At 39.6% G+C, this 22,156-nt stretch overlaps 1 protein-coding gene across 10 annotated transcripts in view; it reads left to right on the top strand.

Moving 5' to 3' along the window:
* Positions 1-22,156, top strand: part of LOC140463507 (C-terminal-binding protein 2) — a 285,613-nt gene that overhangs the window by 190,966 nt on the left and 72,491 nt on the right. For 9 of the 10 annotated variants that reach the window (XM_072557560.1, XM_072557562.1, XM_072557559.1 and 6 more), the window contains one exon: positions 21,238-21,392. In XM_072557560.1, the coding sequence (XP_072413661.1) occupies positions 21,238-21,392 (155 nt within the window). Of the gene's footprint in view, positions 1-11,675; positions 12,005-21,237; positions 21,393-22,156 lie in introns of those variants that run through there. The other variant, XM_072557563.1, reaches the window with a different exon arrangement.

The following is a 22,156-nucleotide window of genomic DNA, read 5'->3' as shown; positions in this document are numbered from 1 at the left end:
ACACTTCTCATATAATAAAGCTTCCAAGGATTTTGGCGCTGAGCCACAGAAAATGAAATTACATATGACCAAAAATGTATGCTTTGTGGAGCATTTGGAAGAGGATGGACAGGCAGAGAGGTTTAGGGAAGCCATTACAGAGCGAAGGATCTCAGCAGCTGAAGGCAAGTCCTCCAAAATTGGAGCGATTAAAATTGGAATACTCCATAGACCAGAATTGAACTAATGGTCGGTATTCAATGGGGTAATTATTGGACAAGATTTTTCTACCTTTTAATTGAAAGACACCAGTAGGAAAGTAAGTCGGTTGAAATGTCTCTTGAAACAATTTTCTGAGGCTGGCCTGCTGTACCATGTTAGCATGTTAAAATAGTATTTCAGATCGAGATAGAATTCTGACTCATTCTTGCCCTGATCTAGACTGTAATATTAGATAGAAACTCCCAAGTACCTGAGCAGGAAAGCTGCCAGGGCTATTGCTAAAGTTGCACTGGCAAAGGCCTGAGGTCAATGACTTGGCAATCTTCATTGATGGAAATTGTTTCTGTAAGAAAGAAAATTTAAGTCAACATTTAAAGGGAACTAAGAATTTTTAAACTGAAATTAGCTCAAATAGAAATGGGGGGTGATTTATTTCCTTGAAGAACCGTTGGTATTGACTGAGAGCAGAGATTTTAGTGAGCTGAGAGGGTCAGGTTCTCTACATGATGTTGACTTTTAACTCCATAACATGTTTCTGACCTCAAGGATTGATTCCCTGCCCAAATGCCCTCCATGATTGATATTCTAGGCCTCCCGTTGTGTAGAGAAAGAAGATTGATCAAGCACGGTTTAGGGACTGAGGGAGTGGAAGTTTGGAGACTCCATGATTGCTGGGAGGTGGGGGTAGTTGGGTGGTGTTTTGAGGCCTTGTGGGTCAGGAGGTGGATTTGGTTTGGCTGACTGCATGGGTGGGGCAAGTCAAAGGTCTGAGTAACCCCAGTCACAGTACGGTGGCTCCTCAGTCATGGAGCTCCCAGGCCAGGAAGCAATTCTGAAGGTACTCCTCTCCCAAGTCCACCAAGGCATTACTTTGAGGAAGTTACTGGGTTCCTTGACACCTGGGAAAACCAATCAACAGTAATTAACTTGTAAAAGCTGGATGACATTAAAATTCGTAACTTTGTTATTATGACCTGACTTTTTAGATTGGTTTGGTCACCTTTTTGACATTGTCTCTGAGTTAAAGGTGGATATGGTGTCTCAGAGGCAGGTTTAGAGTCAGGAAGTAGATTTCTAAGACTTTAATCCCCATCTAACCCAAGTCCATAAATTCAAAACGCACATCATGTGCTCCCCCTCAATCCTCCCCTCACCTCTCTACCTGAACCTACTAGCGCCAACTTCTGTTCCTTTCTCCTTCATAATGTTATCTATCTTCCCCCTAAATGTATCTAGGCAATTTACTTCGTGTGTTTCCTGTGGCAGAAAATTCCACATTTACAAAATCCTTTAGGTAAGGAAGTATGTTCAGCATTCTCTATTTGATTTATTTGTAGCTTACCCTGTGTTATTGGCTCCTAGTTTTGGAATTCCACACAAATGGGACCATCTTCCATATGTTTACCTTGTTATGATTGTAATAAGAGAGAATCTAACCATAATCTCTTAACTTTCAATGGGATTACCATTGCTGAATCCCACACTATCAACATCCTAGGGTTGCCATTGACCACAAACAGAATTAGACTACCTATGGGTACAACTACAAGTCAGACACTAGGAATCCTGCAGCGAGTAATTCACCTTCTGACAGTCCAAAGCCTATCCCCTGTCTCCAAGGCACATTTCAGGAGAATATTCAATATATCCCCGTTGCCTGGATGAGTGCAGCTCTAACAATTCTCAATCATTTGACACCCTCCAGGACAAAGCAGCCCAATTGATTATTACATCCACAAACATTCACTTCCACTGCCACTGTTAGTCAGTAGCATCAGTGTGCTGCACCAATAACAAGCTGCGCGGCAGAAATTCACCAAGGCTCTTTGGGCATCACCTTCCACACCCATGACCACTTCTATCTAGAAAGGCAATAGTTACAAAAGGCAGCAGATACGTGGGAACACCCCCATCTGCATGTTCCATTTCAAGCCACTCACCATCTTGACCTGGAAATGAATTGCCATTCCTTCACTGTTACTGGGTCAATATCCTGACACTCTATTCTGAACAGTGTTGTGGGTCTACCTATACCAAATGGACTACAGGGATGGAGGCTTACCATCACCACCTCATGGGCCAGTCTGTGACATCCACATGACATGAATGAAATTTCAAAATGCTAGGACCTTATTTGTTCCATCCACCCTTAGCCTTAATTTTGTGAAGTAAAGATCCAGTCTAGTTCACTTTTCCTGATAATTATATCTTCACAGTTCTGGTACTTCTAACTTATGAAACCTTTTTTTTACATCTTCACTCTTGCTATTATGTCCTTTTAAGATGTGGAGACCATAACAGTTGAGCTTTAGCCATGGCTCTACAAATTTAACATGTCAATTCTTGACACTGGAAATGAATCTTAGTGCTTGGTTCATATTTGCCTGACTAAACTGTTACAACCTTTAGTCATTTGCCTTTGCTTGTCTACTGTGTTTCGACTCCTGCTTGTAATGATTGTAACAAGGTCAGCCAGATGGACTTCCAGGAATATAAGGTCCTTGTTTGGGGCGGTTAATCTGCTCCAGTCAGGGAGTCCTGGCTGACAGATATAAATAGGACAGACATTTTGCTCACTCTGAGAACTGGCTCTGAGGGAGCTGGGCTAGTGTCAAGTACCCTCCATGTGTAAAGAAAGAGTGACTTGGTGATGGGCTATCAGCCCCTGTGGAGTTATTTCACTGCTATTCAAAAAATATTTGGTCTCCTTATTCTTACTATGAAATGCATTCTCTCACTTATTTATACTGAAACTTATTTCAGTTGCATATCATTTTGCAAATTTGTTGTTTAGCTGTATTTTGTCACATTTTTACTTTGAATTACTCACAACCCCCTAACACTCCCCTGCAAGTTTTATGTCATTCACAAATTTTAAAATTGTTCCTCTGATATGCAAGTCCAAATTGTTAATGTAAACAGTGAGTAACACTAGCCACAGGTCTATGCTTTGTGGAGCAATTTTCCATCTTTTGTCATGGAGGCAGCTTCTGTCTTTAAATACTCTTAGTATTTACACCGTACATATAAAACTTGATCAGGATCTAATAGATTAAATCTTATACCCACCTACCTTTTGAACTGTTTTCAAGGAAAATGAATTGACAATATTAAGTGAGATGAACTTTGCTAGCTCTTCATCAAGGTTAAACTCATATTATCGTTTGACCATTGGAACTGGTTACATGCTTATGTTAGACTAGTGGACTAGCGAACAAGCTGTCACTCCATTTGACACCATCTGTTGGTTTACGTTTGTCCATTTCTAATTGATCTCCTTAATTCTGATAATGTACCACAGCGATAACCTCAGAAGGTTAACCTTTGCTTAATCCATTTGTTAACTTTGTTCCTTGACTGAGAACTCACTATCAGTATTACAAAAAGACCTTTGGGGCAAATGTTTTATTGAAGACAGTCAAACTTGGACAACTAGACCAATGTTGACTTTTCATAACTTTTTATTATTCTTTAACATGTGGGATGTTCTCTTATGCACAGTTACATTGTCCACAGATGGGATCAGTGGTTAATATTTAGACAAGTAAATGTGCAGCTGGTAAATGTTTGAATAGCTGGACTCTGCACTTTCCCCATGTTTCCAGTGTCGGCTGCTGAAATTTGGCATTTCTGTGTCTGGTTGTATCTCAGGACGCTTAGCTACTCATTACGTCCAGCGAAGATGCTGAGGCCATGCTGTTACATTTTCACATTTTCATACCTGATCCTGAAATAGCCTTTATGCAATTACACTTTTTTTTTTACAAAATAAAAGCCATTATAGGATTTTATCCCACAGTATTCATTGCATTTAAATAGCATATCTAACATATTAAAACTTCTCATCGCATTTCAAGCAAAATTTGAAACTGATCCACATAAGGAAGACAGATAAGCAGTGCAGATCAGTGAATGAAACTTAGTACAAGTTAGGATACAGGCAGTGAAGTTTTAAATAAGTTCAATTGACAGGAAGGTGCAAGGTGGTACAAACCAATCCAATTGGTTCCTTTTTTTTCTTATTAAACTTGTAGCATTATTTAAGTTTTGCTGAGGGCATTAGCAGTCACCCACACCATATGATGCTGCAGTCATGTTTGAGCCAGACTGTATAGTAATGGCACACATCCTTTTCTGGAAGAGATTACTGGATTGGTTGAGTTTGTATGCGATTTCATAGATGCACATAACTTCTGGGTTGCTGGTACAATATCATAATTGTGTCACCACCATACTTTATGCAAAAGCAAGGGACATTTGGTTCCAGAGCATTTTACCTGCAGTAGCATCAGTGAAGGGAAAATGAACAACATATCTCCTGATGTACTTGTCCAAAAAGGATCCTTGTGGACTTAAGATCAGGACAGATTTGGGCTAGTTTTTGGTACCAGGCCACTGTGTCGTTCTTGTTTTACCATGACATACTGTGTAAAAACACTTCTATCATTGCACAAACTGCAGTCACCTGCAGTAATGCTGAATTCACTCAACTAACAGCCTGCAAGCACTTTACCTAAAAGGTCAATTTAAACTTTCTGATCTTGGTTCACATTGGACCAAATTCCCCTGTTCCTTCACTCTCCATAACTGGGTTTATATCTGTGCCAGTTAATTATGAATGGGTGGAAAATTTAATGCTTTTATTCAATGGACATTGCAGTAGAATGTTTAGAGGATATGTGTGATACAGTTTGAGAGCAGTCCTTCAGCTACCAAAGCAAGAATAATTCTTAGTCAGGGTCTATGTAACTGCAGAGACTGAAACTTGTGCTGCTAGGACAACAACCAGTCAGATCTGACAATAGAGGTGTGAGTGAAGCTGTAAGCCAGCATCAGATCAATCGCTCCAATTGGAGTGCCCACTGTGCAGAACTTGCTTGTTGGGTAACAGCAGGAAAGTCAGCGCTTGTGTAATTTAAATTGGCAGAGTTAACATTCTTTGTGTTGAGATTCCAGATCAATCCCTTTTGCAGTGGATTGAAGAGTAACCAGAATTCTTTAATAAACCATGTTTCCCCTTCCCTTCTGGTCTTCCTGCATGGCACTGTACTCCAGCCCCACCTTGTTATACTGTTCAAAAGGGTGGTCATCAGTGATTTACTAAAACCTTGTTCCTTTTTGCATTACTTCCAAAATTTACCTTCCTAGGAGGCAAGGTTACAAATCAGAATTTACTTGCCTGAAATACAAATGTTCATTCTGGCATTTTTTTTTTGAAAGTATGGATATTGCAATTTAAACATTCCATAAACCTCTGTCTGCTGAGTGGGAGGAATTTAAAGATGACCAGGTTTCAGTTCCACATTTTTCTTTCTGCAGAAGAGTTAGAAATTTGATCATTTATCGTTATGCCATACCTGGAATGTAGTTGAGCCAAAATTCAATGTAACAGAAGCAGATTGTGCATTTCTGCAACACAATTGTGTGAAGATATTAAAATGGCTGGCTGAAAGGGAGACATATTTTCTCTCCTCAACATGAGAGTTTTCACTTCAGGTTTATTCATCCACTTGTCACTTCATTTACAACAAACCTGGCTGTTGACAAGGCAGTCAGATTCTCTATATGTGAGCCAACTAAAATCTAAATGGTATGTCTACTGGTTTCTTTCAAAAAGTCTTAACTAAAATACCCAACCAATAATAACGGTGAATCAGAGTGATGGGTTCAAGAAAATGCAGTGATTTGCCTTTCCAGGTACCTGAGGTAAGTGTTATCTAGAAAGTATGCTGTGAAATGACAGCCTGTCAATTTATTGGCTTTAACTCAGTGTCATAGTTAGAAGGCTACACATCTTTCAATTCTTGCACAAGATTGCCAGTGATCTGGAACAATGGTCCAGCACTGCACTGATACATGTGTTGTTAAACTAATGGCTTTTTCTTAAATCATTCAGCCTATTGAATAGGCTTCTTATTAATTTGAATAGCATTGACTTATAAAAAGGCTTAAACTTTGTAAGTTTGTAGTACATATTATAGTGCAGTTAAACTGATTTGACTCCTTGTTAGTAAATTGGTACCAGCCAAATCTTCACTAGCGTGACAATCTTTGCACAGAAAGAGGCCAAAATCATGCTGGTATTTTTCATACCTTGACTAGGCCAGCTGGCTATGAATGCACAACTAATACCCTTCCAAGCACCACCTACTGAGGTTGCACATGTGGACTCCACCTGCAGAGCACAGTTTAGTCTTTACGTTATCTAACGACTGATAGTATGGTAATAATTTGTGCATTTAATTTCTTATAAGAGCATCTTTTATCACCCTCATGGGCCAACATAAGGTGACAGGCTGCTATTTGTGCTTTTTTAATGCGCTATGCACTGCTGATAACCCTACGCCATGTTCGGAAATATTGTCATTCTATATCATTTTTCCAAGACTGATGCTAAATGTGGTTTTAAAATCTGTCACGGTTTATAGGTATAATCTAACTAATAGAAAACATACCGCTGTACAGAGTCAATTCTCTTAATAGTGAAAGGAAGGCATGTGGTAATAGCCTGGCCTGTTCTGTCAAAATTATTTAAATATCCTGATAATTTATAATTAGGAAAATTTTCTCTGTATAACATTTTTTAAAAGTGTTTTCAACATGTAGCTTCTTGAGAAATATAAGAATCGAAATACAACTTGGCTTTATGAAGTGAGAATTAGTCTGTTAGTTGTGATTTATGACGTTTGCATCCAAAACTTTCTTTAAGTCTTGTGCAATATGTGAGTGGAGATTATTGAATAACATTGGTTAATGTCAGAATTTGCTGGTATAATTAAGATAATGAGCTGTAAAGTCCCTTGGAACTGGGAATAATGGGAACAAAATGTATGCATATCTAGGAATATCACTGTGTAGTATATACTGACAGTGTGATAATTCAACAAAAAAGCAAACATTTCTTAAATTAATGATACCATTGATGCTGTTAATCCATGTGTTTGTAATTAGAAATGTATTACCCAAAGTTTAAAGACATGATTTACCCATGTTCCTTGATATTGAGAAACTCTTCTGCATTACAGGTTTTTAAATTCCAGCCCCCAATCCTAGAGGTTGTGTGAAGTAATTAGATTATTGTCTACCTAATGTAAGAGTTTACTGCACTTCTCTATTTGTTCATTATCATTTGGGACAGGTAAGGGAGATCTGACTGCAGTAACAATGTAACTAACAGTAAGTGTATAAATAAATCCATATTCTTCTGCTTTCAGTAATACAAAGTCAGGAACAGACACAGCTAAATTATTGCCAAGCCAATACTGCATTACACATTTGGTGTCATTGCATGTGAAAGGCTAGGGGTATTTGAGTTGTCAGGTTTTTTAAAATAGTTGGTCAATGTTCTAAGGAAGGGAATCTCAGAAACAGTTTGTTTCTCACTGTGTGTTATTAATTTAATTATTTAAGTGGGGTAGATGACTGTCTCTGTTTGTAAGACTGCTTGTTACCTGAGCTCAGTAACCAGATGCTGCTCACACACTTGTGGATTTGAGTTTTCTGTCACATGGAACAACAGGCATCCTCAGAATATATGTGCAGTTGTTCTTTGCTGAGGTTTAATCTCATTGCTCCAGGGTTTATATGTGCCACATTTCACTAAGTCAAGTTCAAAAATGTGCAGTTCATCCCTGCCTAGTGAGGAGCTGTTAGATATTACAAGATTATATTAACCCTATAAGACCTGAAGGAAAATGATACAACGTTGTGAAATCCAGTGCTTGGAAATTTCTTTCTTGATTTAATGTACTGTTATCTAGATTCTGTGTTCTCAAACGCTCAGGTGTTACATGTGGAGAATTCTTGACTTTGAACGTCTTTTCGGATAGTGAGCAGCAGTGCTCCAGCAAACAAGGAAGCATTTGAAGTAATAGAATCATAGACTCCCCTACAGTGTGGAAGCAGGCCATTTGTGCCATTTGAGGCTACACTGACCATCTGAAGAGCATTACTCAAGCACCCACTTCCCGACCCTACCCTTGCAACCCTGCATTTTCCTTGGCCAATCTACCTAGCTTGCACATCCCTGAACATTATGGGCAATTTAGCCTGGCCAATCCACCTGCACATCTTTGGACTTTGGGAGAAAGCCTAGGCAGGAGAATTTGCAAACTCAAGACAGTTGCCTGAAGGTGGAATCGAGCACAGGTCCTTGGCACTGTGCCAAGCACTGAGCCACCGTGCAGCCCTTATTTAGTCAACAAAATTAGTCAGCTCATCTTGCCTCAGCGTAGAAAAGGCATTGGCTATTAGTGTTTTGTGCAGTGTTTTGTGCGAGGCGAGATGAGTAATTCCAAAGACATGAATGTGAGGGTGAGGTGACACAGCTGAATGTTAGACATAAATTTTGATTGTTAGATATTGCTGATGAGTGAGCAATGAGTGAGCAATCTGCATTGAGTTTTATGAGCAATTGGTGTTACACAGGCTAGATTTCATGTGAAGATGCATTCACTGATCTTTGTCACTTGAGGTAGTTGAACCTTTTATGATCGTGTGGCAAGGTTATGGGGACTAGACTCCTGGAATTGACTTTCCTGGCCACCTGCTCCAATTACTTATGTGTATGTGTATATGTATGCCTTAAGATCTTCCTAGCTCCTTGCAGAAGCATGTCTGTCTTTTCCTTTTCACCAGGGTGAGTCTGGAAATATTTGCTGTGGCTTGTTTCTCCACTGATAGTGATCTTCCTTCCTCGTAGCCTTTTAGGTACCACCTATTGCAGCCTGCATGTTAAGAATGGCAGGATATCTGTGCATCATGTGAGTCACCCTGCAAGGTGTCCAGCCAGTCAATGACACACTTCATGCTGGGCTGGGTTGAGATGAAGAAACACAACAAAGTCTGTATTGCTGCCTGCAATACCTTATCTGAGCATGAGGTATTTACATATTCTGATCCCCATGCCTGCTCACAATCCGTTCTCATTTCAAGCTGCAAGTTACTCAAATAAGGAATGATGTGGGAAATTTTGAACCATATATTGTATTCTTTGAACAGTGGCTAGCAAACATTAATAATACAGTAATTTATTTTATTAGATTTCTCTTGGTTTAAGTTCTGTGAATATCTTCTGGCTCCATTCCAGTGCTCACTTACTTCAGTTAACTTAGTTACAGTGATAGTTTGTTTTCCCCAGCTGAGAATTCTCTGTAAGTAATGTCAATGTGCTTTCATGGTTTCTGTGTGAAGCCTGTCCTTTACAACAACGGGTAACATATTGAAAGAAATGACATTGCCACTGGGGTTTAGTTCCCTTTTGAAAAGGCAGTCTCGTGTTTGGTCTAGTACGACGTCTTACATAAGAATAAATCCCCAGCGAATGACTTCTCTCTGTGTGCACAGATACACATAAAAGCAAGGAGAAAGCACTCGTCACAGTCACTTCAAACATCACCAAGAAAATCCCATCAGCAAGGAACATAGCTAGAGGGAATTACAGAAGTCAACAGTGTTCTTGTCACTTAATTATTATAGCAACCCCTGTGTTACCTTCCGTCTGGAGAAAGAAATGCAAATCCTTTGAAACCAAAGGGTATAGGAGATTGGAAATTTGTTGGATTAATGCAGGCTCTGTGGGTCTGATCTGTATTGCTGCACATTTTTTTTTCTCTCTCTGACTCTCTCCCTCTCTCCAGTCATTGCTCACATAATATTTCTGTTAATGTTGTTCTGCTAGTTCAGAATATTAACTTGGTAGCTGCTGGCAACCAAATTCACACCAAGAGTTGCAAATAATATGTGTAGATATGTAAAACCATAAGAATTGGAGTAGATCATTCAGCTCTTTGAATCCGTTCTGTTGTTCCAGTTGATTATCACTGTTTCGTACTCGGACTTAATTTTGGTGCATATATGTCAGTACGCTGACCAAAATGAAATCTATTGATCTCAGTCTTGTAAATTCTAATTGATTCCATCCCCATTGCCATTTGAGGTAACGAGTTCCAGATTTCTATTTGTGAGGATAAAATACTTCACAAGTCCTTTGCTAATTGATCAACTCATTTTAAGGTTGTGGTGTCTTGTTCCGGATTTCCACATCAGAGGAAATAAATTATCTGAAACTATCCCATCAGGTTTGTTTTTATCAATTTAAAATTAGAATTTGCTTTATTGTCACTTACTCAAATGAGTACAATGAAAAATTTACAAGTTACCACTTACAGCGCCACCTCAGGTACAAAGGTACCTAGGTACTGATTCTTAATGGGGGAAAAACAAGTAGAAAAATAAAGAAATAAAAAGTTCTGAATAACAGTCCTTCTAACCCAGTCCAGAGCAGCAACTAGCCTTTAATTCACATCAGGCCTTCACTCCACAGCATTGGGCTTCACCTTGGGGCCGGGAAACCACTCCAGAGTCATTTTGAGGCTGGAAGTTTAGATACCTTGATCTGATTACCTAGCAAACTGCTAAACACAAGAGAATATAATTCTAAATTATGTAATCTGTTCTCAAAATTGAACCCTGTAAGTAAGCTGATGTTGCTTCTGCTGCTCCACCACTGCTGCTTTACCCTTTAAGGTAAACATGATTTAAATGGCTAAGAAATGCCAACATTAATTTTGTATTTCAGACACTGAGGCAAATTTCTGAACCATTCTTCATTTGATACTGTTACAAACCTGGTGGCAACAGATGGAGAGCTTGAATCCTAACTAATGACCTTATGGTGGAGTTGGGCCTGAGTGAGATATTTCAGATTTTGTTTCATTCTCAGCTTTCCAAATTTGCGTTCGGGTTCCTTTCGAACGTTCCTTAGTTTCTTTCGACCTTTTTAGGATAGTTTCGCATTTTTAACAGTGCTGTTGCGATTAAAGTGTATTTACTACTCAGGGTGTCCCATCAAAGCCGAACTAATGTATTGAGTAAGGATTTCAAACTAACTCTGCTGCTGAAGTCTGCCTGATTGTCAAGTTTAACTTGCCACCATCTGGTTAGATTTGTTGCTGTTTTGCTGGTACCTATGATGTATCTCAGTTTGGTGGGGGTTTGTGGGAGTCGGAAACAGCTGACTATGTCCTGCCATCTGCCCATGGGGCAGCACTGCCCTTGGTATTAGAGATAAAGGGAAGGGCTTGTTTATCCCCTCCTACCCTGCTGATAGGTCGTGTAAAGTCTAGGTGCCAGAAATAAATGGGTGGCGGGGGAGGTGGTAGTGGAGGCAGGGGATTGAGATAAATGGAAATAAAAAGCTCAGAAGTATCAAAGCTCTCAGATTCTGAATTGGAATCAGTTGAGGTGTAAAATGAAAACAAAAAGAAAAATAAACAAATGCAGGAAGACTGGAAGGCGTTGTGAAAGGAAAATCAAACTGCAAATCAAAATAATAATTTTAAAAATAACATTTAGTATGTAAGGTTTCTAAGTATATGTGTGTTTTTTTAAAAAAAGAAAAGGCTGGCTCACATGATTTTTCGAGGGGTTGGAATAAATTGTGATTAGTTAAAAGCTAGCCCAGAGCGAGTGCTGTGAGGAGTTTACAGTGGTGTGAAGGTGACTCTATCCATGTTAGAGGAGTCTGGACCTTTCCTCGGAGCTCAGGACAAAAGCCTTTTCTTTCCATTTGTGTTCAAAGAGACATTTGTCTCGAGATGTTGCAGCTGTGGGCAGGGGGACTGCTTGATCGAAGACATCTCTTGTAGTTGTACTGACGGAGGCTGCGAACTAGACCCTGAACACTGTGTGTCTGCTTGTGTTTTTTTTAATTACTCCGTTTTTTTTTCCTCTGCTACCATCTACCATGTGTGATTTCTTACTAATGTATTAATGTGAAGAATGTGGAAGCAACATTTTCCAGGCAAGGAAAACTTCTTATTTCTTTTCTCTTTGTTTAATAATTGTGCACCATCTTTTCAAACTGTATACGTTTAGTTTATACTAGTGGATTAATCCTTCCGTTTGAGTGTGAGAGTGCGTGTGTTTCATGGGAGTCTCTAGTCTGCTTGTGCGCACTTCATATGCTACAGTTTAACACATTTAAACCATCTAAGCGCTGTTGTGTTGCATGCAATGGAGATTAATGAGAATTAGAGAAATGGCTTCCCTTTTGTTTTTCTGCTAGATTGTACCAGCAACATTGCAGTCACACAAAGGCTGCTATTTAGCGAGGAGTAATCTCTAATTTACTTGGCAGGGGTGGCATTGGAATAGGATATGACTGGGTGGCAAAGAGCAAGAGACGTGAACAAGGACAAGCAGTCTTTGTGCATCAGCAGGAAAACAAAGACACTTTATACAGTGTGCTCCATGCAACAAGCTGTTCAGCTTTTTCAATTGAGGGGGAGGTGGGTCCCATGTACTGTAGACACTGGGAACTCCTAGCTTTCCACTGAATCAAATACAGCCTGGAGCAGCAAATATTGTAAAACAGCTGAAATTAAGAACTGCATTTGTGGCTAAAGATGTACAGTTGGACGGAATGGGGTCCTATTGTCACATTACTGACTTATTGTATCCCTGAAATCCAAACATGTAATCTTCTCAACAAACTTCTCAACATTTTCTGGGCAGCTTGGCTGTAGCTGATTGTGTGCTTTTTTAAAAAAAACACACAAGCTGAAAGGGGCCTGAAATGTTATAGACCTTCATTGTCGAGTGAGTATTGTCCTTTTTGACTCGAGCTTCTCAAAGCAAGCACATCAGAATATGTAATAAGGACCGGCTGATTTACAAGCAGTTGCTGAGGCTTGCTTTTGTGGAGACCTGAGCCCATCTCTAAGCACATACTTGATATGTTTATTAGTGACAAGATTTTTTCTTCCTGCCTCTCTCTTTCCAGTCCCTCATTCCTCAGCTCAGCATAGATGCATGGCCTGTACCAGGTTTCTGTGTTAAGAAATGTAAATTAGTAGCAAGAATGTATCAGGCTGCATAACAGTAAAGTGCCTGGCACCCTATTCTATTTACAACAGTGCAAATAAACATGTGCCATTTTGCACGGCCTGTCGACTGCTCCTGCAAGAAAAGGGAAAGAATTGTATTTGTTTAACAAAGCAAAGTGCCTTATTGTCATGTGTATTATTGATTAGTATCTATGAGGGCATAGTCCACTGGCTGGACTTTCTGATCCGTAGAGGTCAGCAGCCTGTGCCAAAGGTAAAACTGTAATGTCTTAAATTGAAAAGAATTTGAAGAAAATAGTTTTTTTCATCAAAGCTGTGACAAAGTTTCCCTTTCTTATTTGCAAGACAAATTCCTGATGTCAGGTTGATAATTTGTGATTTGGCAATCATGTTAAATGAGGGTGTAATCCTAACAGTAGGATTTTTCCACAAGGACCAGTTCTTCAAATTGGTTTATCCTGTATTTATGCCAGGGAGTTCTAATTTAGATAAGCTTGCATGTTGAGAGGTTTGTGAAAATTCAAGAATTTCAAAACTTAGTTTTTGTTTGTGGCTCCGTAAAGCGTACATCCTGCATTGGCAACACCTTCCTGCTGTCGCTCACATTCCTGATCCAGCTGAATAGCATTAACCTCCATCTCTCTTAATACTGTTAATAAAACCTTACACTGCCTGGAACACTGAAAATTGTATAAGCAATGGGGACATTCAACATAAACATTTCCAGAATTAAAAAGTGGTTTTTAAAGAGTTACCTTTAATTGTAATTGCACTTACGAGCTTGTCAGTACAATATCCTTGGTCCCATGTTGTTAAAGAATATTTACAGAGACTGCTGAGGTAAGGAAATAAATAACCTCTAATAAGCAGTATGGCATGGTGGCTCAGTGGTTAGCACTACTGCCTCTCAGCGCCAGGGACCCGTGTTCGATTCCATCCTCTGGCAACTGTCCATGTGGAGTTGACACATTCTCCGTGTATCTGCATGAGTTTCCACTGGGTGCTCCGGTTTCCACCAACAATCCAAGGATGTGCAGGCTAGGTGGATTGGCCATGAGAAATGTGGGGTCACAGGGATAGGGTAAGGGAGTGGGTCTGGGTGGAGTGTTCTTCAGAGGGTCAGTGTGGGCTCAATGGGTTGAATAGCCTTCCACACTGTAGGAATTCTGTGATTCCAAGTAACATCTTACAGTGGTTTCAGCTTGCCCAGTGACTGCAAGAGACATCATGTGACATTGCATCACTTGCTGTGATAATATATAGTGTCTCTAATATCAAACAGATTAAACTGCTATACTAGATTTTGTCATCCCCTCTGTTGATCAGAAAATTTGTCTAACTCAGTCTTGAGTACGTTCAATGAGCCAGCCTCCACTGCTGTCTTAGGAAGAAAATTCCGAAGATTAATGATCCTCTGAGAAAAGAAATTACTCTTTATTTCTGTTTTGAATGGGAAGCCCCTTATTGTAAATTCTATCCCCAGGGTAATATCTTGTAAGTTTTTGGTACCAATCCAACCTGACCGTTATGCTTGATCAGGACCTGTGACCTACCAAAAGCTTCATGGTAATAGCAGTGATTTCCCCAAACTAACCTTTCATTTGCTGCTTCTGATTTAATATTCTTGATCTCATGCTACTAAAGAATATTTGTAGAATCCGCTGAGGTCAGGAAAACATTAACATTATTTCAGAAACATCTTTCTGTGGCTTCAAACTTGCCTTGAAGCCAAGAGAACAAGATCCTGTGGCATTGCATCACTTCCTGTGATAATGTATACTATCTCATCAGCATACCTCACAGCGAGATTTAATCCTTTATACTCCAATCAATGGACTCAGAAAAAAAGGTCAAGGAACTTGCTAAATTGCCCTTTTCAAAATGGTAGAATAGCAACACATTCAGAGATAATGTCAATATAATGATTAAGAAACATAGACAAGTATGTACTATCTCTAGAAATAACTCTATGATAAGATAGCCTTTTACCTTCAATTTAAGATATTATTTGAAATGTTAACTTTGGGAATGTTTTAGGGAGAAATAACATTTGAGATTGATATATTTGATTTTTACTGATCTAAATAGTCTGCATTATTGACATGGCACAAATGCTTTATTTACTAAATTAATAATTCCGTCATGCAATGTATTTTCATTGCCAAACTTGATTGCAGCTGCTACAATCATTCATAAGTTAAAATGGTGTTTAGCATGATGAAGAAAAATGACATGTGCAGTGGCAGGTTTTTAAATAATTAGCATAGATGCAGTGTGACTGAATGTTTGGATAGAGATGATAGCAGTAGCAGATGTTCTGCAAACCTGCCATTGCTGCATTCCTCTTGCCAGCTCTTCATCTTCTGGGAGCTCAAGTTGTTTGAAAGGATCACTGTAGTGTGTTGGGACTGCACCTAAATTGCATTTTGTTGACTTGGGCCAGTGTGATTTTTAGTGGTTTTCATTCTTCCTATGGCGAGCAATTTATTATTAATTCTTTAATTTACAGCGCTGTTGACAAGCAGTTCTTAATGGAAATGTGCAATAGCTGCAGGACTTGCATGGTGCTCAAGCTTGCCTTTCCTTGCTAGTTATGTTTTGCCAGGTTACCAGATGGAGCATTGTATTTCAGGGGAGAGCTGTATCTCTGTTCAGCAATCAAAGGGAGACTCGTAACTGCTTTGCTCGGCTTGCTAGGTCAAAGGTAGTGACCACGAGGGAAATGAAGTATTCATTAAACTTGTACTTTATCACTGTATTCTGATGCTGTCACTATATGATTTTATTAATGTACCCTGTGTTGTGATCAAATTCGTAACTTACACAATGGTTTATTTGAACTATTCAGCCAAGGGACATCTCTGCAAATCATGCTCTGATCGTTCCTGTTTTCAGTTTGAATAATTTAAAATCATACCAGAACACAGTCTTTGCATCTCAGTCTTAGTCCTAGCATCTGATCAGTCAACATATTTGTGGAGCTTAAAGCAGCACATTGTAGTGCACACTGTTTTGTGGTAAACTTCAAGCCTTTTTCTGCTGACTTGGACGTTTCCTGTCATACAGGATGCTTGACCAACCTCATTTTTAATATCTTCTGGTTAGAAATTATGTTGTCTGCGTAGATTCTAGCTTCAGTATGATTAGGAACTGCACTAAAAGAAAGGTGAATTCCTGCCTTTATTAGTTATAGGTGGTACATTAAATAATTGTACAGTGTTAAGACATTGCTTTGCTGTCTTAAAGCCAAGTGCTGGGCTTCTTTGTAAGCTATCCTAGTACAAGCAGAATTGAGATGATGTGAACAAGCAGCGTGAAAACCTCCTAACGGAAGAAACTGCACTGCTTCAAACTCTATTGGATTTGGTTCACTGGTGTCTGATTTTTCCTGTGTTCGCAATTTGGTTTTGGGATCAGATAATATCCTCTCTGCTCTAACGGTTCATTATATTTGCTTTAGGCTCCTGATGTTTCTCTCCTTATTTCATGACACCAACACACTAGTGTCATTGCAACATGGGAATATGTTTTTCCAATAATGCCATCCCATCCTCTCTCTCCCTTATTAGAGAATGAACGGTGCTCACCAGTCATGAAGTATATATTACACCAGAGTGCATGTCATGTGCAACCATGGTGAATTATTTAGGATTATTCTCCCCCTTAAGTTTCACAGGGTTTCCAAATGCTTGCATTCTCTCGACAAGAAATTATTTTCTCTCTGACCCTAGATAATGGGAGGCTTCACCCAATCCAGATCCCTGATGTAATTTCTGTATGTGAAACCCAGCTGGAAATTCATTGACTAACATAGAAATTGCTGGAAAGAACACTGCAGGTCTGGCAGCATCTGTGGGGAGAAAGCAGAGTTAACATTTCAGGAACCCTTCTTCAGAACCGCTAAAACTGGACCCAAAGCATTAATGCTGCTTTCTCTTCAAAAATGCTGTCAGACCTGCTGAGTTTTTCTTGCAATTTCAGTTTTTGTTTTTAATTTCCAGAATCGACAGTTCTTCCGGTCTTTTGGAAATTCATTGAGATTTCTTTATGAATACCTGATAGTGCGAAACAGTGGTCAGTGTTGGCTCTGGTTTTAATTGCAGTTGTTTTTTATTAATAGCTTGCAGCAAAAGATCAGACTTAAAGAATTGATGTTAATATGCTGGTGTGTACTGTTTTTAAAGTGTTCATATCAGGATCAGTTTCATCAGCTCTAATATGTGGAACTATTACAGATGTCAGAAATATCCAAGTAAACATGGGCTTTGCATTGAACTCACCTCATATCTCCTGCTTCCTTCACCTTCATTCTAAAACATTTAACTCAAACATACCATCCAGATACAATTCAGTCTCAAAATGGCAACATGTGTTCAAGTGCTTATAATAAGAAAAGATTCACCAGGCCATTATTTACAGAAGTAATTAGTTGAATCTTCAACACAATGCATCCATATAGCTGCCAACAAATTGGAAATAAGACGATATGGTGGTGGAGCTAAAGTAGGCCATTCATTCCATCAAGTCTGTTCCACCAGACAGTGAGATCATGGCTGAGCTGAAAACCATCAACTCCACTTCTTCTCAAAAACCCAGATTCCCTTCCTAAGTAAAAAATTTGACCTTCTCAGTGTTGAATATTCTTAACCCACTTCGATATCCTTCTGTGGTAAAGAATTCCACAAATTCAGTGCCTATAAGCGAAGAAATTCCCTCTTATCTCTGTATGAAGTGGGTAACTCCATACACTAAAATTATGCTTCAGGTCTACACTGTCCCAAAGGGGAACTAACCTTTCTGCATCTGTCAAGACCCCTAAGAATCCTATTTAGATTAGATTCCCTACAGTGTGGAAACAGGCCCTTTGTTTGAATAAGGTTTCCTGTCATTCTCCTAAACTCCAATGAGTTCTGAAATAACTCCAGAGGTTGATATCCCGTCACCAAGTCACCCTTTATTTACATGAGGAAAGTCCTTGATACTGGTCCAGCACCCTCAGAGCCAGGTCTCAGTGTCAGATGTCTGACACTCCTGGTTATATCTCTCAGCCAGGGGTTCCCTGGACCAGATTAACAGCCTCAATCAGGGAACTCACCTTATATGAGGACCACCGTTATAATCACCAAGTCCCACCCCTCCTGAGTCCATAGGTTGGTTATTTTTCTTGTAATGCCTGCTGAGGCACTTTAGCACTGGGTCAGGTTCCACCAACTCTCCATTGGTTACGGGCGCTATGTAACGCACAGGAGCTTGATTTTTGACCCTGAAGCATCTTGGAAGAAATTCACGCTCTCCTTCTGGCAGCAAAGACGTTGATGTGGCAAGATCTATTGTGTCATCTCAGCTTCAGAAGTCCCTTCAATACTTGACCGAGAGGGAGAACACAGGCGCCTGATAGCCTTCCAGAATATATTGGTAAACCTTTTTGGGTATTAATTGTAACGTTCTTCTGGGAATCCTCATCTAACCATGATTGCAAGTACAGATGGTTCAAGTCCAGCCGCGAGAAGGACAGTTCCCCCTTGCCAGTTTTTGCATATGCATCCTCTATGCAAGGGATTGGGTATTCATCCAGCTGGGAGAAGCAGTTTACCAATTATTTAAAAAGACAAACCGACTTGGCAGGCTTCAATATCAATATAACCGGTGCATTCCGTTCCACGAACAGGACTGGTTTGATGATTCTTTTGCTTTCCAGTCTGCTGATTCTGCCTCTACATTTGCCCATAAAAAACTTGGGTAATTAGTGAGGGCATCACTCAGGCAGCCGCTTCCTAATTGAAAAATCTTGAGCCAAGCTCGGTGAATCTTTCTCAATTTTTCCCCATTAAGCTATAAGTTTTCATAAGAGACCGGAACAGAAGTTATACCCTTTATCTGTAAGCGTTCCCTGGTATAGGTTCTCAGTGAAGCTAAGGTCTTGCGCAAACTTAAGGGTTGGAGTTCAAGGTGAACTTTGTTAAAACTGCTTCTGCGATCCCTGAAACAGCTGCACCGATATTGCCCTCCATTTTAGCCAGAAATTTATTTTGATTAGTTTGGATTTGGATGTTGCTAAGCAAGTGAACTGTTCCAGCCAAATTTAGGTGATCTTTCCAGAGTGTGCAGTCTCCTGGATACTGGCCTGTATGTTCTCTCATTCAATTTAGATCTAGTGGGACTCCTTTCCTGTCTCATGTCCGCAAATCAGCAGCAACTACATTGGCTTACCAGCCTGGGTTCTGAAAAATAAAATTAACTGTTTGGCCGAGGCTTGGACTTGTTTAGGAGTTTTGCTGTGGGCTAGAGTCCATATGTTTAGGATATGTCCTGAGTAAGGCTATATAATTGCCTTCACTCAGCTGGTGCTCCCCCAAGATCAGACCTGGCGGTGGTGTCCACTTCCATCCTGCATATCCTGTAACTCATATGCTCCACTTGTCACATTTTCCAATGATAAAGCCAAATGTAGTGCTTGTTTGAAGTCCACTTGGGGTTCATCTAGTTGCTGCTCTTGCGTGATCACACCATTAATCTCAGTCACGTCGCCACTGAAATATATCCACAAAAGTCGGTATCTCATCACCAAGTCACCCTAAATTTACATATGGCAAAAACATCTGGGAATATTTTCCTTTTTCATTGCTGACAGGTGAAACTTTGATAGGAAAATCTGAGTGGTATGTGGTACTGGCTCAGCTCTGAGTATCGTAATGTCTGATGCTCTACTTTTTAATCTGTCAGCTAGGACTCCCTGGCCAGACCAGATTAATTACCCGCATCAGGGAACTCTTATTCTATGAGGTTGACCTGGCTAACCTCATTTCAATCACTACAAGTACAACCTACTCAACTTCTCCTTGTAAGAAAATCCCTCCATACCAGGAGTCAACCTTGTAAATCTTCTCTGGACTGCCTCCAATGCCAGTATATCTTCCCTTATAGCCGTCTCCATCGTCTGTGTCCAAACAGGATGTGAAGTTGGATTTATTTTTCACTTCCAAAGTTGAATACGAAAGGTTATGTTTCCATCTTGCACAGACCTGGATTAGAGACTATATATTCAATCCTGAGCTTGTTCTGATGCAGAAGTTGTACGACATCAGTTTGCAGGCAACATAAGTTATGCTGACTTTGCTGTCTGGTAGACTTCATATTCTGTCAGAAAATATATTTCAAAATATCTTTTGGAAAGTCCCTGGATTGACTCTTCTGTGCCAGGTCAGCTGATCCCAGCCAATAGTACAAGTGGCCTTGGCTAGGGAGAACAAAGAACCATAGAGTTCCTGTTTCTGCACCTATGCAGCTTTCTAACTTGTTGTCTGTTATTAAATATATGTGACATGTGACATGTACTCTAAAGGATACTAGTTAGAGGCTCTTAATTGAGGGAGGTTCGGCAATCATACATTCCATGAGAGTCACAGAATGGGGAGGAAATAGGGAGGGGAAATCTTTGTCTTATTCATTCAAATCGTTTGTTATTTCCTCATATCCGGCAATATTTTCCCCCTTCATTGTTGACAGATGAAACTTTGATAGAAAAGTCTGATTGGTATGTGATCCCTTTGCCAGAATTGCAGCACTTGTATGTGAAGGCTGTCATATCAGTGTTGCATCTACTTTATTTTTATGCTGTGTGCTGAATTAAGCACCAAGAATTGCGGTATAAAGGTCTTTTCCTCAGACTTTACATGTTGAGAGAACAGTGTATGTACAACTGGAAAAGCTACTGACATATTTGAAGAAATATTTGCTTGTCAAGTCCATGGGGTTTAAAATAGCAAATTCCATTTTTATTGCATGGAATTCCAAAACTTCTGTAGATTATATTTCACAATACTGTTTGGAAAGAAATGCAAAAACCAGTATTGTAAGAAGTAGCAGCAGCAATAGGCCATTTGGTCCATCAAGTCTGCTTCGCCATTCAATGAGATCATGACTGGTCTGATAATCCTCGACTCCACATTCCTGCCATTTTCCCATAACCTCTGATTCCCTTAATGAATAAAAATCTCTCTCTCTCAACCTTGAACATGGTACTTTTGTTAAAACTCTCATCAATATTTCACTGACAGTTATCTTTATTTTAGATCTCCAGCATTTTTTATTGTTGATTTATTTGGATGCTTTTCAATTTGCTGAAGAGACAATCTCATCCCATTGAATTGGCCTTTAATAATGGTTGGCATTAATTTCTTCTCTGCAGGTATCCGTCCACAAATTATGAATGGACCAATGCACCCACGCCCCCTGGTGGCACTGCTAGATGGCAGAGACTGTACCGTGGAGATGCCAATCCTGAAGGACATGGCAACTGTTGCTTTCTGTGATGCACAATCTACTCAGGAGATTCATGAAAAGGTAGTACTGCATTCAGTTTAATCCTCAAGTAGGACAATGTAAAACAATCCTGATATATCCATTTGCTCCTTCTAGCATCATGTCCACCTCCCCTTATTCCCTGGTAGGGTTTTTGTCAGATTAAGAAATGCTCAAGATGGGTTCAGCAACAGCCGTTGATTCCTATAATGACTGTTTTATTCTAAGAACGAATTTTAAAATCCTCAGCCTGCCAACAATAAAGCAAACAAATTATGGCTTAATTAATAAGGAGCATATCCCGATAAGCTAACACTGTGAGTTACACCCACTAACTCTGTACTGATGCCTTAACCATGAATGTAGTTTGGACCAGAACAGGAAGCTTGAGCAAGGATCAGGCTGAAGCCCCAGGTGACATAATTCTGCAGTGAGAAACCAACATGATCCTTTTAGCATACAGAACTTTTCAGTTCAATTTATGAAGTATACCTTTTCACCTCCGATCCTGTCCCTCCCCTAGAATCTCCCAAATTGGCACATATGTATATCAGTTGTTCTTGGTTACCTGTATTCTTTAATATTTTGTGATTTGGTTTACTTCAATTTAACCCTTCCACATATTTTATTCAGTTGTTTTAAGCATTTCTTTCCACTGTTACACTTTCAACTCTCATTCTTGCAGTGTAGTATGTGCTTTAGAATGGAAGAAATCATATATTTTCAAAAATGCTACAATGAGTTATTCCATCGAATCACTGCTACATACGAAAGCCACTATAGCTGGTCTCCTTCAGCCATTTTGC

Source organism: Chiloscyllium punctatum, chromosome 38 (assembly GCF_047496795.1).
Source record: "Chiloscyllium punctatum isolate Juve2018m chromosome 38, sChiPun1.3, whole genome shotgun sequence".
Lineage (NCBI taxonomy): Eukaryota > Metazoa > Chordata > Chondrichthyes > Orectolobiformes > Hemiscylliidae > Chiloscyllium > Chiloscyllium punctatum.
The sequence above is the reverse complement of the archived record's forward strand: the minus strand, read 5'-3'. Positions and strand labels throughout refer to the sequence as shown.